Source organism: Trichosurus vulpecula, chromosome 1 (assembly GCF_011100635.1).
Source record: "Trichosurus vulpecula isolate mTriVul1 chromosome 1, mTriVul1.pri, whole genome shotgun sequence".
NCBI lineage: Eukaryota > Metazoa > Chordata > Mammalia > Diprotodontia > Phalangeridae > Trichosurus > Trichosurus vulpecula.
In genome coordinates this window covers 39,441,707-39,460,794 of record NC_050573.1, presented here as the reverse complement: position 1 = coordinate 39,460,794, position 19,088 = coordinate 39,441,707, and the positions used below count along the sequence as shown (strand labels likewise).

The 19,088-nt window shown below is 44.3% G+C and overlaps 1 protein-coding gene across 1 annotated transcript; it reads right to left on the bottom strand.

Moving 5' to 3' along the window:
• Positions 1-15,551: 15,551 nt before the first annotated feature.
• On the bottom strand, positions 15,552-17,578 carry LOC118834560 (sodium-coupled monocarboxylate transporter 1-like). Its single transcript, XM_036742012.1, has one exon. It carries the CDS (start codon positions 17,334-17,336, stop codon positions 15,618-15,620), a length of 1,719 nt encoding a protein of 572 aa, XP_036597907.1. The 5' UTR covers positions 17,337-17,578; the 3' UTR covers positions 15,552-15,617.
• Positions 17,579-19,088: the final 1,510 nt, after the last annotated feature.

Here is a 19,088-nt window from a genome sequence, read left to right as displayed (position 1 = left end):
ATCCTGTGTTCTAAAGGTCCTCCCAGCTCTGACATTCTGTGTTCTAAGGTCCCTCTCAGCTCTGACATCCTGTGTTCTAAGGTCCTTCTCAGCTCTGACATCCTGTGTTCTAAGGTCCTTTTCAGCTCTGACATCCTGTGTTCTAAAGCCCCTCCCAGCTCTGATATCCTGTGTTCTAAGGTCCTTCTCAGCTCTGACATCCTGTGTTCTAAGGTCCTTCTCAGCTCTGACATCCTGTGTTCTAAGTCCTTCTCAGCTCTGACATCCTGTGTTCTAAGGTCCTTCTCAGCTCTGACATCCTGTGTTCTAAGGTCCTTCTCAGCTCTGACATCCTGTGTTCTAAGGTCCTTCTCAGCTCTGACATCCTGTGTTCTAAGGTCCTTCTCAGCTCTGACATCCTGTGTTCTAAAGCCCCTCCCAGCTCTGACATCCTGTGTTCTAAGGTCCTTCTCAGCTCTGACATCCTGTGTTCTAAGGTCCTTCTCAGCTCTGACATCCTGTGTTCTAAAGCCCCTCCCAGCTCTGACATCCTGTGTTCTAAGGTCCCTCTCAGCTCTGACATCCTGTGTTCTAAGGTCCTTCTCAGCTCTGACATCCTGTGTTCTAAGGTCCTTTTCAGCTCTGACATCCTGTGTTCTAAAGCCCCTCCCAGCTCTGACATCCTGTGTTCTAAGGTCCTTCTCAGCTCTGACATCCTGTGTTCTAAGGTCCTTTTCAGCTCTGACATCCTGTGTTCTAAAGCCCCTCCCAGCTCTGACATCCTGTGCTCTAAGGTCCTTCTCAGCTCTGACATCCCATGTTCTAAAGGTCCTCCCAGCTCTAACATTCTGTGTTCTAAGGCCCCTCCTGGCTCTGACATTCCTTATTCTAAGAGCTCTCCTAGCCCTGACATTTTATTTTCTGTGATTCAGAGTTCACCACTCACTGTCTAAACTTTTGTTTGTCATTAACCTTCTCTCAAACTTAATGACAGATTCCAGAGAGGTAGCTTAATGGAAGGTTTCACACTGGCCTTTTGGTCTGTTCATTCATTTAGAGAATCAGAGAATTACAGTCCCTCTGGGCTGACAGGAGCCTCAGAGGCCATCTACTCCAGTCTGGACCTGAACAAGAATCCCATCCATTATATCTCTCATGACAAATGGCTTTTCAGACTCTGCATGAAAATTTCTAGGCATGGGGAACCTCCTCCCTCCTCAAACTGTGGAACAGTTCCAATTGAAATTCGTCTTTCCATCAAACCTAAATTGGTCTCTCTGAAACTCCCCCTCCTACCCCACCTCTTCCTTGCCCCCCCATTTCTTGGCCCTCTGGGGCCAAGGAGAACAACACTAATCCTTCTTCCACGTGATGCCCTTGAAATATCTGAAGACAGCTATCATGGTGTAACCCTGAGTCTTCCCTTCCCTAGGAGCCAGAGAAAGATGGTGGGGAGTGGAATTTGGATGGAAAAGAGAAAGAGGGGGGGGGAAACTTGGGACCAATGGTGCCCTATTGTTATCAAATTCTCAAACCTTTCACAATCCATGCTCTGATGGTTGGAGGCATTGTGTCCAAAGAAACAGACCATGGGAGGTAGCATGGGAGGAGAAAGAACCCTGGATTTGGTGCCAGAAGACTTGGGTTTGAATCTTGCCTGTGCGACCCCGGGCAAATCATTTCATCCCTCTGTGCCCCATCTGTCCAATGAGAGGGTTGGACTGTGTGACCTCTAACATTCCTTCATCTTGGAATCCTTAGAATCCCTACTTTTGCCCAAAGCTCTGAGCCAATGTCACCTCCGGGATAAAGCCTTTCTTGGCCCACCTCAGTGCCAGTGCCTCTTCCCAAACATTTCCTTGTGATTTTATGGAATATACTTTAAACATACTGAGTGCACATGTTGTCCACCTGGAGAGAATAGAAGCCCCTTGAGGGCAGAGACTCTTTCATTTTTGTCTTTGTATTGTTAATGCTTTGCACAATGCCTGACACATAGTAGGTCCTTAATAGCTGCTTGTTGATTGATTCCATGAGCCCACCAATTTCTGCTTATTCTGTGCTACTTGAATTCTTGTCTGCCCATAAAATGGAGGGGTGTGTGTGTGTGTGTGATAATGTGTTGAAGACTTTATTCATTTTCCCTTGACATAACGAGAGGCCAAAATTAGGGAAAAATCTGCTTCCTTCTTGCTCCTCCCTCCCTCAATTCTGCCTTATAGAGCATTCATGATTTTTCTTTCCTAAACACACACACACACACACACACACACACACACACACACACTTGCACCCAGAAGGAGGCATGGTGCTACAGCCCAAATTGATTGCTTGTATCCTTGTGATAATTTTTCTCTCTGGAGCTGCCTTCTGGAAGAGTGGAGACGTCTCCAGTGGGCAAGTGAAAGAAACAAATAACTTTGTGAGTGAGCATTGAGCACGTTCCAAGGGCAGTCTGAAACAGTTATTCTGCCAAAGAGGAGTCAGGCTGCAACAGTAAGAAGGTACAGCCAAGACCAGCAGAAGCCACTCTGGGTACACGAACTTCAGCATTTCACCTTCTGTTAAGTTTTCTGTCAATAGTGATCCCCAGTGAATCTCCATGTTGAATGGAAGGAAGGGGACCAGGACTCTACCTCTGGGGCCTTGAAGGACCTCCCCCCATTCAAGACCTCCTCTCCTCTCCCCCTGCCTGGATTACTGCGATAGCTTCCTAATTAATTGTTCTCTTTGTGCTCAGCCTCTTCCCTTTCTCAACTGTCTTCTATCCGGCTGCTAAATTGTTATTCCTGGAGCCTGGCTCTGGGCAATGCCCTCCCCGCTTGAGAATTTCCAATGCTTCCCACTGCCTCTAGGATAAAACATGAGTTCCTCCATTTGGCATCAAAAGCCCTTCACGTTCTGATTCTAACCTATCTTTCCTGTCTTCTTACACATCATCCCCTCAATTAATTTAGGTTCCAGCCAAACCAGCCTCTTCACTGCCTGCGATGTTCCACTGCTGTGTTCTTGCCCCATCCTAGAACATTTAAACAGAATGCTTTCTATCCTCCTCTCTTCAAAATTAGGAGCCCCAGGACTCTTCAGGCCCCAGCTCAAATTCAACCTTTTTTGTTGTTACTGTTCAGTCGTGTCTGGTGCTCTGTGACCCGATTTGGGGTTTTCTTGGCTGAGATACTGGAGTGGTTTGCCATTTCCTTCTCCAGATCATTTCACAGATGAGGAAACTGAGGCCAACAGGGTTAAGTGACTTGTCCAGGGTCACCCAGCTAGTAAGTGTATGAGGCTGTATTTGAACCCAGGTCTTCCTAATTCCAGGCTCAGTGCTCCATCCACTATGACACTTGGCTGCATGGACTTTTTGGCTCATCTAGTTCAAAATGAATCCCAATTGTAATATATCTGACAAGTGGTCATTCAGATTCCACTTAAAGTTCTCCATGGAAGGAGCCCATCCACCTGAAGCAACCTCCTCGGGGCCACATTTTGTACCCAAGTACTATTCGAAATAAGTTTACGAGACTTTTCCCTCCAAACAGATAGGCCATAAATAGATTCACAGGGTCTCTTGTAGCACTTGGTGATCATCAGGGTCCCATAGCCTGTGGTGTTGTGGGGGACATGGAATTTGATAGGTGTTCAGTAAGTAATGGCTGATTGGCACGTATTCATAGAATCATGGAAGGATAGTATTTTAGTCTGGAAGGACTTCAGATGTCATTAAATCAAATCCCCTCTTTCTATATGGAGCACAGGAGTAGCCATTAAGCCTAGTTCTTATAAGCATGAAAGCTGGCGAGCCTGCTTCTGGGAAAGCACAGAGACCTTGAGCATGTGCAGATATTCCATACCACACAAGGAAAGAGGACCCTCCTCGATTTGCTGTGCCTGTCAAGTAAGAACTTGGGGTGCATTCCAAAGGCATCATTCCATCCAGTCCTGTTTGCTTCTGGTTTTTGACTCTTTTCTCCAGCCACTTCTTCCTAGTATCCAGTGAGAAACAATACTGTATGAGGAGAGGCCTTGGACCCTCTCCCTCCAAGGCTGGCACGTAGCCATGAATACAGGCCTTGGCTATTTGCCTTGGTATTTGTTCATTCATTTTAGGTGAAGGAGATTAGTACATAAGCATGGCCCTGCGAATTTTGAAAGGTCAGGAGAACAAGGCACCCAAAGCCCAGGATGCCAGGAATTGAGTCCGTGCTGGTTTGGCAGACAGCCCAGCATCCTCAGGACCCTACCCAGCAGTAGATGAGATGAGGATTCATCTTTCATCAAAGTCCCATTTGGATGTGAACTTGGGAGGGCACCATCAATAGAGAGAAACTTCTTTCAGTTTGATACTGCTCTCCCCAGGAAGAATGTACCCCTGAGGTATTGAAGGTAAGTGTTTATAATTGCATCCTTCCTCTATTTTCAAAATAAATATTCATTTATAAAAGCTAATTGATATTAAGTGGTTTAAATGGAACTGGGGTGTTATTTACTGGTGGCTAACAGTGGGAAACACTGGGGGGGATTCAGTGGCTAACAGTGTGAATGGGGGTACAAGCAGATGGCAAGAGAGACTGGCCTTTCAGAGGCACCCCTTGAACCTTGAGGGGCAGACGTGACTGGCCTGACTCTGGGTAGTGAGCCTAGAGAGTATTCAGTACATATAGACTAGGAAACAGACCCAGAGGGGAGAAGTGACTGCCTAAGCCCACACAGTAACAGAGATGGGATGGGACGCCATGAAATTGGGTTCGATAGGAAAACTTCTAGCCTACAATTAGCACATGCCCCACTAAGACTGGAAAGTTGGTCATTACTCCTAGGAAGGCAACAGAATCACCTACAGTGGGGTCTTTCCTCTTTGCTCTGCACTATAGTTTCCCCATCTAGAGAAAGGAATAGCTTTTCCTATCCTTGTCACAGGAAGGTAGTAAGGATCAAAATGAAATCAGCCCATTAGTCAGTCAATCAACAAGCATTTATTAAGCATTTACTGTATACCAGGCACTGTGCTAAGCTCTAGGAATACAAAGAAACAATCCAAAGAACTCACATTCTAATGAGGAAGACAGTCACTGAGGGCATACAAGCGACATACAAAGTGGATGACAGGTTATCTCAGAGCCAAGACATGAGTAGGTGGGGGGAATAGGAAAGATCTGCATTCTAATGAGGGAAAAACATGTAAATATCTAGGAATATGTGATATATATTCAATATTCAACATTTATTAAGTGCCTACTATGCACCAGCACTGTGAAAGTGCTGAGGATACAAAAAGAGGCTGACAGTCCTTGCCCTCAAGGAGCTTTTACTCTTATGAGACATCATGTAAATATCTAGGGATATGTGATATATACAGAGTATATGGAGACAAACTGAAAGGGGAAGGTGGACCAGGAAGGACTTCCTGAAGAAAGTGGGCTTTGAGGTTAGTCTCTCAGACTAAGGTGGAAGGAAGGGGCAGAGCATTCCAGGCATGGGGAATCACTATTACAAAGGCCTTGGGAATTAGGAGGTGGGATACTGGGGGTCAGAAACTGTTGGTAGGCCAGCATTGCTGCAGGATGGAAGCGAGGGCTTTTAAAACGTTCTTAGTGCAATACAGATGTAATGTGGGCGTATTTTTGCTGTAACTGCAAATGAGTCACAGCTCACCACTTCTAGGAACATATTCACTTCATCTTTTTCAGTCAACCCATGATCAACAAGCATTTTATTAAGTCATTTTGACAAGCATTTATTAGGTACCTACTATGTGCCAGGCACAGGTGCTAAAATCTAGTAATATGAAGAAAGGTAAAAGATAGGCCCTGCCCTCAATGAACTCATAATCCAGTGGGAAGTGATTAATTCAATATAGGCTTACTATGTTTCCAGCCATGGGCTAGGAGGTACTGGGGAAAAGAAGTCAGCCCATTTGGTTTCTGGGCCCCTGCCTTGCTCTGGTTTCTTCCTCTGAATTTTCAGAACAGATGTGAAGGGCTTGTGAAAGGGATCCTTAAGGAGGAATGTGTGTATGTAGCAGGGGTGGGATGCGGGTGGGAAACTTTCTCTCCTGACTTCCCACACTCCTCCCCCAACCCCCAAATCCTTATGCTGGCCCAGGTGGATCTCAGCTGGCTTCTGGGAAGCAAGGGATTGTTTTCCAAATGGTGAAATCTGCCCACAGGAAACAAGGCTTTCCAATGGGTGGGCTGCTGGGGGCCTCCTCCGTTCTTTGGCGCAAACCCAATTCGCTCACAAGTCAAGACATCACCCTTGTGATGTCATTGGTCAGCTTTAAGAACCAAGGGACGAATAATATGAAGGGCTTAGCTCTCCCACAGTCTTGGAAGCAGATCAGGAAACTGTTATCTGAGATCTGATCCAGAGTCCCTACCAAATAAGGGGGAGTAAGTGTGGGAGTGGGGGTGGGTCAGATGTTTATGCCTTCCATTTGCTAACTAATTAGAAGGACTCTGTTCCCTCTTGCTCAGTGAATGCTGATGGTGTACAAGGATTGTGCACCCCTCTTCAGGGATGCTGCCCCTGCATGGGAGGTTGAACCAGAAGTCTTTAAAGGTCCCATCCAACTCTGAGACTTGTCATTCCGTCCTGAAAACAGAACAATAGCCAGGGCAGGATGACCACAGCATTGAGCCAAGGCATTGAAATTTCAAGGGCTCAAAAGCTGAAGACGTACAATCCTTTGTCAGCTAGAAACATGAACCTAATTGGCAACATTGGTTCAAATAGGAAGCTACCAGATATACCCATCTGTGAGCCAGTAGAGTAACCAATTTCCTCTGGCTCCACTGATTTCGTCTTAATTACTTCTTGTATTTTTGGTTTTGTCAGCACATGGAGTGCCGGCCTTGCAGTTAGGAAGACCTGAGCTTAAGCCACACCTCTGTCATGTATTGTTGTGGGCCTAAGTCAGTCGCTGAACCTGTCTGTGCTCAAGGAACTATTTAAGACTTTAGATTACGTAAGCAGGTGTTTTTTCATTGTTACCAAGTTTCTTATACCAGTGAAATCACAGGGATAGACAAGAAAATTATTTTCACATTACACATGGAATGGGGGATGGAAGATGGAGAGGGTGAGACGCTGTTTTCCCCAGGCACCAAAATGACTTTTTAGAGCTGTGAATGAAAGGGTTCCATGATTTTACATGAATCAGGATGGAGACCCTTGGGAGCCACAGAGAGCAGTGTGAAATAGAAGAGATGAGAGATGGGTCCTTGAGGTAGAATTGGGGAATTTTGTCTGGGAGCCAGGACAGAGTAGGAAGCTCAATGCCACAGGGAAACTGGCTGTTGGGCACTCATGGATGTGTGTGGGAAGGCGGTGGCATGTTTCCCTGTGGCCTGGCTTGTGTCCAACAGTCACTAAGTTCACCTCTGAACGTTAGTTTCCCTCTCGCTGTCCAAGGGGCCATTTTGATCAGATAGGGAGGCAGTAGGGGATGGTAGAAAGAGCATTTGGTTTGGAGTTGGAGGCTCTAGGGGTCCAGTCCTGGTCTTGCCACTTCTTACCTATATGGTCTTAGACAGGTAATTTCACCTGCCCAATTTGCTTCCTCCTCTTCAAAATCTTGGATTTAGTTGTTGTTTCCTCATTTTTTCAGTTGTATCTGACTCTCTGTGACCCTATTTTTAGGGTTTTTTTTGGCAACAATACTGGAGTGGTTTGCCATGTCCTTCTCCAGCTCATTTTACAGGTAAGGAATTGAGGCAAACAGGGTTAAGTGAATTGCCCAGGGTCACACAGCTAGTAAGTTTCTGAAGTCAGATTTGAATTCAGGAAGATGAGTTTTCCTGACTTCAGGCATGGTGACTTATCTGCTGTACTGCCTAGCCAATACGTATGTATGCATATTTATATGTAGACATACACACGTGCACATACATATGCATATGTAATATGTGCTGTGTGTATATACACAATGTACATATGTACACACATACATATATCCATGGATATATACATGCATACACTTGTATGTTTGCGTGTATATAAAAGTATTGGTTATAGCAAATGGAGAAATTTTCAATGCTGTGGCCACTTACCTTGGCATTACTCTTGGCCCTGACCACTTACTCTCCAGAGATGTCCACGTAGATGATAAGGTTGACACATGCATTGCCAGAGCTAGCTCAGTGTTTGGGAGGCTCCAAAGGAAAGTATGGGAGACAAGAGGTATTAGACTGACTACCAAACTGAAGGCCTACAGAGCCACTGTGCTGACCTCATCGTTGTATGCCTGGGCAACCTGTATACCAGCGCCATGCCAGGAAACTGAGTCACTTCCATTTGGATTGTCTCAGGAAGATTCTGAAGATCACCTGGCAGGACAAGATACCAGACACTGAAGTTCTTACTGGAACTAAACTGCCAAGCATTCAAACTACTTCAGAGAGGGAAATTCCAATGGACTGGCCACGTTGTTTGAATATCAAACCTAAAAGACTATTTTATGGAGAACTCACTTAAGGCAAGTGCTCACACAGAGGTCAGAAGAAGCAGTACAGGGACACTCTCAAGGTCTCTCTAAAGAACTTTGAAATATTGTGTGGCGTGGAAGACACCGGCACAGGACTGCCCCTCACGGTGTGCCCGCATCGGACAAGGGACTGTGCTCTATGAGCAAAGCAGAATTGCAGTAGCTTAAAAGAAACATGAAAGGAGCAAATTTAGAGAATCCACCCCACATGTTCACATGGACTATTTGTGTCTGGCCTGCGGTAGAGCATTCTGAGCTCGTATTGGCCTGATCAGCTACAGTCGGACATGCTATAACTTGACTTTAGCATAATGTTGTCACCTTGGTCCTCTTTGAGAATGAAGGATGAACATACACACACACACATATGCACACGTATGTGTGTATATAAAGGTACATATGTTTGTGTGTATGTCCATGTACATATGTATGTTCATGTTTCTTCCATTAACAGAATGTAAGAGAGTTTCCATTCTATTAGAGACAACATATAGATAGATGTATAAGTGTGTCTATGTGTGTGTAGGTTGTCTCCTTTAATAGACCTGTAAGCCTTCTGAGGCCAGGGACTATTGCATTTTTCGCTTTGTATCCTCAGTGTAGCACAAAGCCTAATGATAATAGCTAGTATCTCTATAGCACTTAAGGTTCACAAAATCCTTCACCTATATAATCTCCTTTGATCCTCCAAACGACCCTGTGAGGTAGAGACGAGGAGACTGAGGCTGAGACTAAATGATTTGTCCAGGATTATTGGCTTAGTAAGTATCCGTGGTGGGATTTGAACTCAGGTCTTTCCTGACTCCAAGTCCCACTCTCCATCCACTGCAGCATTTAACTGCCTCAGTGACGAGCTTTTGTTGAATGAATGAGTTGTGACTAAATGAGAGAGAGAGAGAGAGAGACCACAGACGAGGGGTATGAAGGGACTCTAGATCTGACTCAGAGTATTGGGCTGGAGTTAGGAAGGACCTCAGAGGCCATCTTATCCAACCCTCTTGTTTTGCAGATGGGGAAATGAGCCCAAAGTCACATGAGTACTAAGTAACTGAGTCAGAATTTGAAGCCATTGCCCCAAGCTCCCCAGACCCCTTTCTTTGAAGGTCTACTCAGACATAGAGAGGGTGGATAAAAAGAAAGAGGGATTGGGGGAGGAGGCCACCCTCATTCTCTGTATGTTCCAGTTTCTCCCTTGGAGGAAGGAACTGGCCAGTCCTTAGTCCACCAAACTGGGACAACTGACTTGAAAAGCAGGGTAGTTCCAGAGAGGGAGAGGAGGAAGCTGTGGGCAGGCTGTGTGAAGAGAAAGTTGAACCCATGACTCAGTTCCTGTGTCGGAAGGAAGAACTTGGGTGTGAGCTTTGAACTTGGTAATTATAGCCTGGAGAAGGAACCCAATGAACTGTCCCTCCCCCAGTGACCCCCTCCCTTAGGCCCTGAAAGGTCTCCCTGTTCCAAGAGGAAATGGTTGACATCAGTTTTATACTGTAGGACCTGAGGCCACAAGAAGCACCAGTCCAGTGGAAAGAAACACCCGCACTGTGCCCTCAGCCTGCCAGCCTGGAAGATGGATCAATACGTCATTGATTTAAATTAAAACGCCCTCTGCACCAGATGCCTCTGAGCACTAGCATTTGCTGCTCTGTTTTTGCTGGGGCATCGGAAGTGGGCTGCCAGGCAGAGATGCATCTGGACTACGGGATTTTTCAAACTCAGCAGAAGGGCAGGAGGCCAGGACTCGAGGGAAGGGATGCCGGAGGAAGGAGGTTTTGGGAAAGTGCCCCACCCCCACCCCTCAGACATTCAGAGAGCCTAAATCTTGGGGCTTGGAAGGGACCTCCTCAACCCAAGCAGGATTTTCTTCAGCCCCACCCTGATCCCAGACGCTTCCCAGATCTTCTCCTTCGTGGGATGTCTTCCCTCATGAGAATGGGGATAGGGATGGGGTATCAAAAACGGAGAAAAAGGAACAGAAAGCAGAGGCTCATCGAAATGTTTGCTTTAAAAATATGTACAGAGAAGAAAATTGGAGAAGGGCCAGAAAGAAGAAAGCCACAGGCGGACTCGCTTTGTATCTAAAGAGAAAAGTAAGCTGTACGTCACAGAGAGGCAGGTAGTTTCACATACAATTTTCTTTATTTGTTCTACCATGGACAGGCAAATGGCCATTTTATTTGGTGTTTGTTGGATTAGACTGTAAGCACCTTGAGGGCAGGGGCTTTCTTTTGCTTCTTTTTGTATCTCCAGCACTGAGCACAGTTTCTAGTACATAGTAGGCACTTAATAAATGCTTATTGAACAATTGATTGATGGTCAGAATAAAAATAAAATTAAAAAAACGAATGCAAGTTTCTTGAGGGTAGGAACTATCTTCTGTTTGTATCCTTAGTAATCAGCACAGTGTCCAGTACATAGTAAGTGCTTCATAAATGTTCTATCTATTAATCATCCATCCATTCATCCATCCATCCATCCATCCATCCAACTCCATCTATTCATCCACCTGTCTTCTTATCTATCTTTCTGTTTGTCTCTTTTTTGTCTCCCTCTCCCTCCTTTCTCCCCCTCCCTCCCTCCTCTCTCTCTCTCTCTCTCTCTCTCTCTCTCTCTCTCTCTCTCTCTCTCTCCTTCCCTCCTTCCCCCATCTCCCATCCATCTCCATCCATTTATCTAGCTACCTATCCGTTCATCTATCTTATCTTTCTGTCTTTGTCTTTAACTTTCTTTTTGTCTCTGTCTCCCTCTACCTCTCTCCCTCTATCTCTCTCCTCTGCTCCTTCTCTTCTTTCTCCTCCCCCCCATCCCTCCTTTCTCTTTCCCCAAATTATCTTTTTAAAATTCTAACCTTAATAAACACCAACTAAGATAAGTACTTTTTGACACAAAATAGAACTGAAAAAAAGGATTGTACATGAAACTTTATTACACATAGCTTACCTTCACTTTCGAGCATATAATAAATTCGATTAAGTTTTAATAGCTTAAAATCACACTAAGATTTTAGGGACATCCTGTAATAACTTGTCCTACTCATCTGTCTGTCTTTCTATCATTTAAAACAATATTTCAGTGCCTCTTTTGTTCTTTCTCAGCTTAAAATTGCACTAAGATTTTTGGGACATCCTGTAATACCGTATCCTATTGGTCTTTCTATTATTTTTTTAAAAAATGCTTCAGTAACCCTCTTTTATTTTTCTTTCTTTCTCTTTTTGGTTACCCCATCCCTAGACCTCTTCCCTTTCAAATAATAATAAAAAAAGGAACGAAACCCTTGTGACAAATATGCAAAGTCAAGAAAAACAAATTCCCACATTGTCTGTCTCTGAAAATGTATTTCTCTTTCCACTTCTTCAGACCTTTACTTCATTATCAGGAGCTGGCCCTCCAGAATTATAATTGATTGGTTCGTGCCTTGATTAGAGTTCTTAAGCATCTCAAAGTTGATCCTGACAATGATGTTACTATAGAAACTGTTTCCTCCATTCTCCTCCCTTCCATCTGCATCAGTTCATACAAGTCTTCCTGGGTTTCTCTGAGACCATCCCTTCCATCATTTCTTAAGGTGCAATAATATTCCATCACCTTCAGATGCCATCACCTGCTTAACAATTCCCCTATTGATGAGTATCCCCTTCATTTCCAATTCTTTGTCAGTACAGAAACAACTGCAAGAAATAGTCTTGTACATATCAGCCCATTTCCTTTTCTCGGGGATAGCTCTGAGTCATTCTCGACATTTTTCTCTCCATTACTCCACCCCCACATCCAATCAATTGCCAATTCTTGTTAATTATACCTCAACAACAGTGGTGTCAAACCCAAAGAGAAAGAGCCGGGAGCGGGGTGGGTGGGGGAGGGAGGCAACTGCCACTTATCTATACAAAAGGATCCCTGAGGGTGACATCTTGACTTAGTTTTAAAATGTAATATCTACACTTTTACTGTTTTTTAGTTTATTTTGTTAAATATTTTCCAGTTGCCTTTTATTCTGGTTCAGGAATCATTTGGGAGCGTAGTGGCCCACATCTGACTGCAAGTCATATGTCTGCCACCTCTGTACAGCATCTCTGCCCTCTGTCCCTATTGTTTAACTCATGGCCCCCAACCTAGTTCAGGCTCCCATCACTTGGACTATTGAAAAACCTCCTAATTAGACTCTTGACTTCCCATCTCCCCTCTCCAACGCATTCTTTATAGACTTGCTTCCTGTTGCACAAATCTGTGTCATACTTCTACCCTAGAAGTTTCAATGACTCCGTTTTGCCTCAAGGATAAAATACACATTTTTCAGCTTCTTACTTAAAATCTGGTTCTACCTTCTCTTTCCAGGATAACTGCACATGGTTTCCCATCATACACTCTATAGTCCAGCCAAATTGGCCAACTTACTGCTCCTTGAACTCAAAAATACATCTCCTGTGTCTGTGCAAAGATTGGATCTCATACCTAGAATATATTCCCTCCTTATTTTTGCTTTGAGAGGCAGCTGGTGACATGGTAGAAAGAGGGCTGGCCCTGGAGTCAGGAAGACCTGAATTCAAATCCAACCTCAGACACTTACTAGCTGTGTGATCCTAGCCAAGTCACTTTACCTCTCTTTTCCTCAGTTTCCTCAACTGTAAAATGGAGACAGTAATAGCACTTACCTCTCAGGATTGTTGTGAGAGCAAATGAGAGATTTGTAAAATGCTTAGCACAGTGCCTGGCACATAGTAGGCTCTTAATGAATGTCTGATTATTGATTGAAAATAGGATAATGTTTCTTAAGCTCTTAGCACAGTGCCTGGCACATAGTAGGCTCTTAATGAATGTCTGATTATTGATTGAAAATAGGATAATAATTCTTAACCTCTTGGCACAGAGCATGGCACGTAGTAGGTTCTTAATAAATGTCTATTGATTGATTATCGATTGAAAATAAGATATTATTTGTAAAGTCCTTAGCACAGTTGTGTCCATCCCCCACCACATGTTAACTTTTTGTGGGCAGTGCCTATTTTGTATTTATCTTTGGATCCAAGTGCCTAACATAGTTCCTGGCACATGATAGGTGTTTAATGAATTCCTGTTGGATTGGATTGTAAGCCCATTTTTCTTTTGTCCTGTCCTCATTGGAAATGAAGAAAAATACCCAGTCGCATCCATCTTAGAGACAGGTTTGTTTAGTCATTACCATCAGACAGTTTCTCTGGCTCCCAAGTTTTTGAGTGAAACCTCTAAGAAGGAGACTGTTCTCCCCTATCTGTCCTTGCTGGATTATTCATTGATGGAGAAGGTAAGGGCCTGGCCTTTCCCCACTTAGTATGGCAGGCTGCTCTGATCTCCTGTCTGTACTCCTGGGTCTGGCTCCTAAGCATACCAAGCTTTGCTTTTCTATTTATCTCTTCCCAGGGCTTCCTGACCTGGCCCATTATGACCCAGAGTAGCAGATATATCTACATCCAGCTGCCTGGGGGCAGTGTGGCCTAGGAGCAGATCTCTATCCACCAGACTGAAGGGCAGAAGGCCATAAGACCTAAAGGAGGTTGTTGCTTTTCTTGGCTTTCATTTCCTCATCTGTAAAATCCCTGAATCTCTGAGTTGGAAAGGATCTCTGAGGCTAACTCTTCCAACCCATCAAAGAATTGTCTCTATATCCTACCCAATAGGGGTCATCTGGTCTCCACTGCTGGGGCACCCACTTCCTCCCAAGCCAGTCCATTTCACTTTTGGTTAACTCTCATTAGCAGAAAAGTTTTCCTTAGATCAAGGCTAAATTTGTCTACCCTTGCTTCTAATTTTGGGGCCAAGGAGACAAGTCTAATCCCTTCTACCCGGAAATTTTTAAAGCATGATAGTGTCTCCTCTCCCTCCAACCCCATCAGTTATAGAGGCAGCCAAGAGGCATGGTGGATAGAGCTCTGGTCCTGGAGATCATGAAGACCTAAGTTCATATCTAGCTTCAGACATACCCTGGACTTCCATTTGCCTCTTTTTTCTCAACTGTAAAATGGGGATAATAACTCCTACCAGGGGGCAGCTAGGTGATGCAGTGAGTAGAGCACAGGCCCTGTAGTCAGGAGGACCTGAGTTCAAATCCGGCCTCAGACAACTTGACACACTTACTAGCTGTGTGACCTTGGGCAAGCCACTTAACCCCAATTGCCCTGACTTCCCCCCTCCAAAAAAAATAATAGCTCCTATCTTCCAGGGTTTTTGTAAGGATCAAATGAGATAATAATATTTGTAAGGCACTTAGCCTAGTGCTTGGCACATAGTAGGCATCATATGAAAGCATATTCTCTTCCTTCTCCCCCCTTCCCCCAGGCTTCTCTTCTCCACCCCTGTTTTTTTTCAGTGGATCTTTATATAGTCTCACCATCCTTGTCTCACTCCTCTGGATGGATTCCATTTTACCAATGCTAGGTGGCTAGAGCAGAGGGCATTCAGTCAAGAAGAGTTGGAATCCTGCCTCAGACAGGCTGTGTGGACAAGTCACTTAATGATTCTGTGCCTCAGTTTCCTCATCAATGGGGATATTAGCAGCACCTCCCTCAAGAGTGGTGAGGATCAAATGAATTAATGTATTCAAAAGCAATTTGCAAACCTTCAAGTGTCATGTAAATGCTAGATATTGTTATCTGCCTTAAAATATGATGGCAGTACATTGTAACTAAATTCAGCATTCCAAATGTGGTCTGATCAGGGAAGAATACAATAAGATTACTAAAATCTTCTTCTTATGCTTGCTTGTTGTTGTTGCTGAGTTGTTTTCAGTCCTGTCTGGCTCTTTGTGACCCCATTTGGGGTTTCCTTGGCAAAGATACTGGAGTGGTTTGCCATTTCCTTCTCCAGCTCATTTGTTACAGATGAGGGAACTGAGGCAAACAGGGTGAATGAAGTGACTTACCCAGGATCACCCAGCTAGTAAATGTCTGAGGTCAGATCTGAACTCAGGTTTTTCTGACTCCAGGGCCGGCGCTCTATCCACTGGGCCACCTTGCTGACCTTATCTTAGTTATCTTTGGAAATATAAAAATATAAATAAATAAAATACAAAACATGAAACTATAGGATGGTCACCCATTCTGAGCTGCCCCATTTAAAAATTCAAATGTTTCATCTTATCTCTTTATTTTAAGCTTTTCAAGGTGATTTATCAGTTTCATCCAACGTCCTAACTGGGTGATGCTGCAGCTGCTCGGTTCCTTGAAAAAAGTTTACCCAGTGTCAGATCACTTTTCTTCAGGAGGTAGTTGGAGTTTACAATCTGATTTTTGCCACCTGTTAGAAGGCTGACAATCGTTCCCATAATCACGGTTACCATCGTCCCCAGACAGCTTAGGTAGAGGTAAGAAAGGGAATATACAGTATTCATTAAAAAACTTCTTTCTGCAGTACTTTTCCATGGTATTAAGACTGAGTAACCTGCTAAGCTAGTCAAATTCAGAGGCATGCTTCTACTTTGGGTACAATTTGCAGTGGAAAGAGGTAATGGTAATGTTCTCGAAGGAGGTGGAGGGTAAATGTAAGTCCCAACTCCAATCCATATTGAAAAGCAGAATCCAAACATAAGACCGACAAATGAACCCTTCGAGTTGGCATAAGGATTTAAAATTCCCAGAGAAAACAAGCCTAAAAGAGGCCCTCCAACCATGCCGAATATGCTGAGTGCCGCCTGTAACAGACCACCCATCAATGATGCCAAGGCAGCCATCCCGATGCACAGGATACCAAAGAACACACTTGTTCCTTGAGAAAGTAAAGAAAGAGTCTTTGGTGAAGGTGAATCCAATTGTGGTTTGATGAGATCTTCTACGGCTACAGTGGCTAAAGCAGTGATACTGGTGGACACCGTACTCAATGTTCCACTATAAGCACATGACACAAACAGTCCTGGGAGTCCAGGATAGTCGTGTAAAATATGCATCGCTAGGTAGGGCATGAGTTGATCTGGAGCTTTGACCTTTTGTGATGTCCAAGGATCACAGTGACGATACACTGAGTACAATGACAAACCACTCAAAACTGCACAGATAAGAATAATCCAGAGTCCCACAAGATTTAAATAAAGGGCTAGTTTTGCATGGAACTTGTTTTTACAGGCCAGGTATCTCTGCACTTGGGACTGGTTGACACCATAAATGCTGATCCATGTGAAGGTGCCACCTATCGTGATTGTCCAGAAAGTGTGTCTCTGCAAAGGATTAGGGTTAAAGTCCCACATTTTTAATCTTCCTCCTTCCTGAGCATGTTTTAGGATAGTTTTCAGGCCACCTTGAATTTTTAAAGCCTGGAAAATAATGGAACAAAATCCTGCCACCATAACAACAGCTTGAATAACATCTGTCCAGACGACAGCTTTGAGACCTCCCAATGTGCAGTAGAAAGTACAGACGAGGCCTGTGGCAACTACTGCACCCCAGAGTTCAAATCCCGTGACTTGATTCAAAGCAAGAGCGGGGGCATAGATAACAATACCTGTGTAGAGTATTGTCTGAGTGATAAAGAACATCGTTCCGAGAAAGCGAATCTGCTTATTAAATCGAAGTTCTAAGTACTCATAGGTGCTGCTGATCCTGAGCCGGTAGAAAACGGGCATGTAGATCTCTGAGGTGAGAACGATCACCAGGGTGTAGGAGATGAAGAAGAGACTGAACATGGCACCAAAGCGGTACACCTCAGCCGGCGTGCCCAGCACGGTGACGGCCGACATAAAGCTGGCTGTGAGCGACAGTGACACCGGTATCCCCGACATCTGGCGCCCAGCCAGGAGGAACTCAGCATCTGTCTGCTTGCCCTTTTCTTTCCATGCATAGTACATGCCAACAGTAGCTGAGACAAGCAGCATGGCCAGGAACACCACGTAGTCCCATACTGAGAAGTTTTGGTCCATGGCAGCAGCTTGTGAAGGATATATGTAGATAAGGATATACGTAGAAAAGATCAGATCCTGAGAGTTGTTTTGATGCAATGATGTGATTCAGGAAATAAGTGTAGGGGACATGAATGGCTCCAGCATATGAGTAGAAGAACAATTCATCCTTCCATCGCTGTAGGGCACTGACATTTTCTGGTTATATTATGGCACTGTTTTCTACCTTGCTCATTTGCTCCCCACCAGTTTTGAATGAAGTCTCTACTGGGAAGGACGTACCATTTGTTGGTCTCTTGCCTACTGCTAACCAGTGTTTCAATGAGCACATGACTACTATGAAGTATTGCTCACCTGGCTATGAGGTCATAGAGTGTCTCTCTGCTGCCAGTTTCTGGATTCAGTGGGAAAACTCAGCTGAGGGGCTGTCTCTTTTCTCTCTTTTAGTGTGTTGAGTTTAAACCTCAGCTATTTTAGGGAGGGCGATTCTTCATGTGCCAAGTATCAGACTAAGGAAAAACTTCAGTGACTTTTCTCCCCATAGTGAGAGGGAGATCTGGCAGTTCCCACAACCTGTAGCTGTAGTTGGTCTTTTCTCTCTAGAAGGAAGGTTTTTGTTCCCGGGGGTCAAAGTCCTTTAGAATACAGAACTGCTCAATTAGAGAGCCCAAGTTCTTTACTATGTCTTTGAATTGCAAATTCCTTTTCACTGGTACCAAGGTCTCTGCTCTAAGCCTATTTCTAACTTAGTGTAAGAAAGTCTTGATAATTCTTGCTTAATTTCCTGATGGAGATCCAATACCTCCAACTCCCTTTTATAGTCTCTCTTAAGAAGTACACAATCTAATCTAGTAGGCAATATGTGTTGCATACAAAATAACTGTTAATTTAAACTAAAATGTTATTAGTCTATAAGAGAGCTATGAGCAAAGTTTAAAGGGAGAGGGTCCTTTGAGGTAGGTGATTTTAGGGAATGCTTCATAGAGTACAAGGCATTTGATCTGAGCCTTTAAGGATGATAGAATGTCAACAAGGAGAAAGTGAGTATTGGCCAGCACAAATAGAGGCATGGACGTAGTAACTGATCTAATTTGGGCGAAATATAAAGTGGGAGAGAAGGAGAGAAAGATCAATTGAAGCCAGCTTGTGAAGAGTTTTGGCCTGACTCAGTGGGCATTAGAAGATTTTTGAAAAGCAGAGGGATGAGATCAGAGCTGGGTAATAGGTTCTCCTGGGCAGTTAGGTGGCTCAAAAGATAGATAGAATGCTGGGCCTAGAGTCAGGAAGCAAATTGTTGCTGTTGAGTTGTTTTCAGTTGTGTCCAACTCTTCCTAACCCCATTTGGGGTTTTCTTGGCAAAGATACTGGAGAGGTTTCCTTTCTCCAGCTTATTTTACAGATGAGGAAACTGAGGCAAATGGGGTTAAGTGACTTGATCAGGGTCACACAGCTAGTAAGTGTCTGAGATAAGATTTGAACTCAGTCTTCCTGACTCCGGGCCCTAGACAAGTCACTTAATCTCTGCTTTCCTTGGTGGTTGGTTGGTTATTGTCCCATGCTTGGGGTAGATGCCTCCTTAACTCACCAATGGGTTTGACACCCTTCAGTTACCCTCAACCTGGTTTATCCCATCTGCCGAAACAGTTTACTGAGGTGTGGCTGCGGCACATGCAACAGCTTCCTGGAGCCAGAGGTGAGAGTTGAGTGAAGGAGGCTACCAAAAGTGAATGAGTAGCCCTCGTACCAGAGATACACTCTTCCCTAAACACCCAT

What these genes read in the sequence shown, in the direction of transcription:
- LOC118834560 (XM_036742012.1), bottom strand. Translation starts at nt 17,336, where the DNA reads ATGGACCAAAACTTCTCAGTATGGGACTACGTGGTGTTCCTGGCCATG.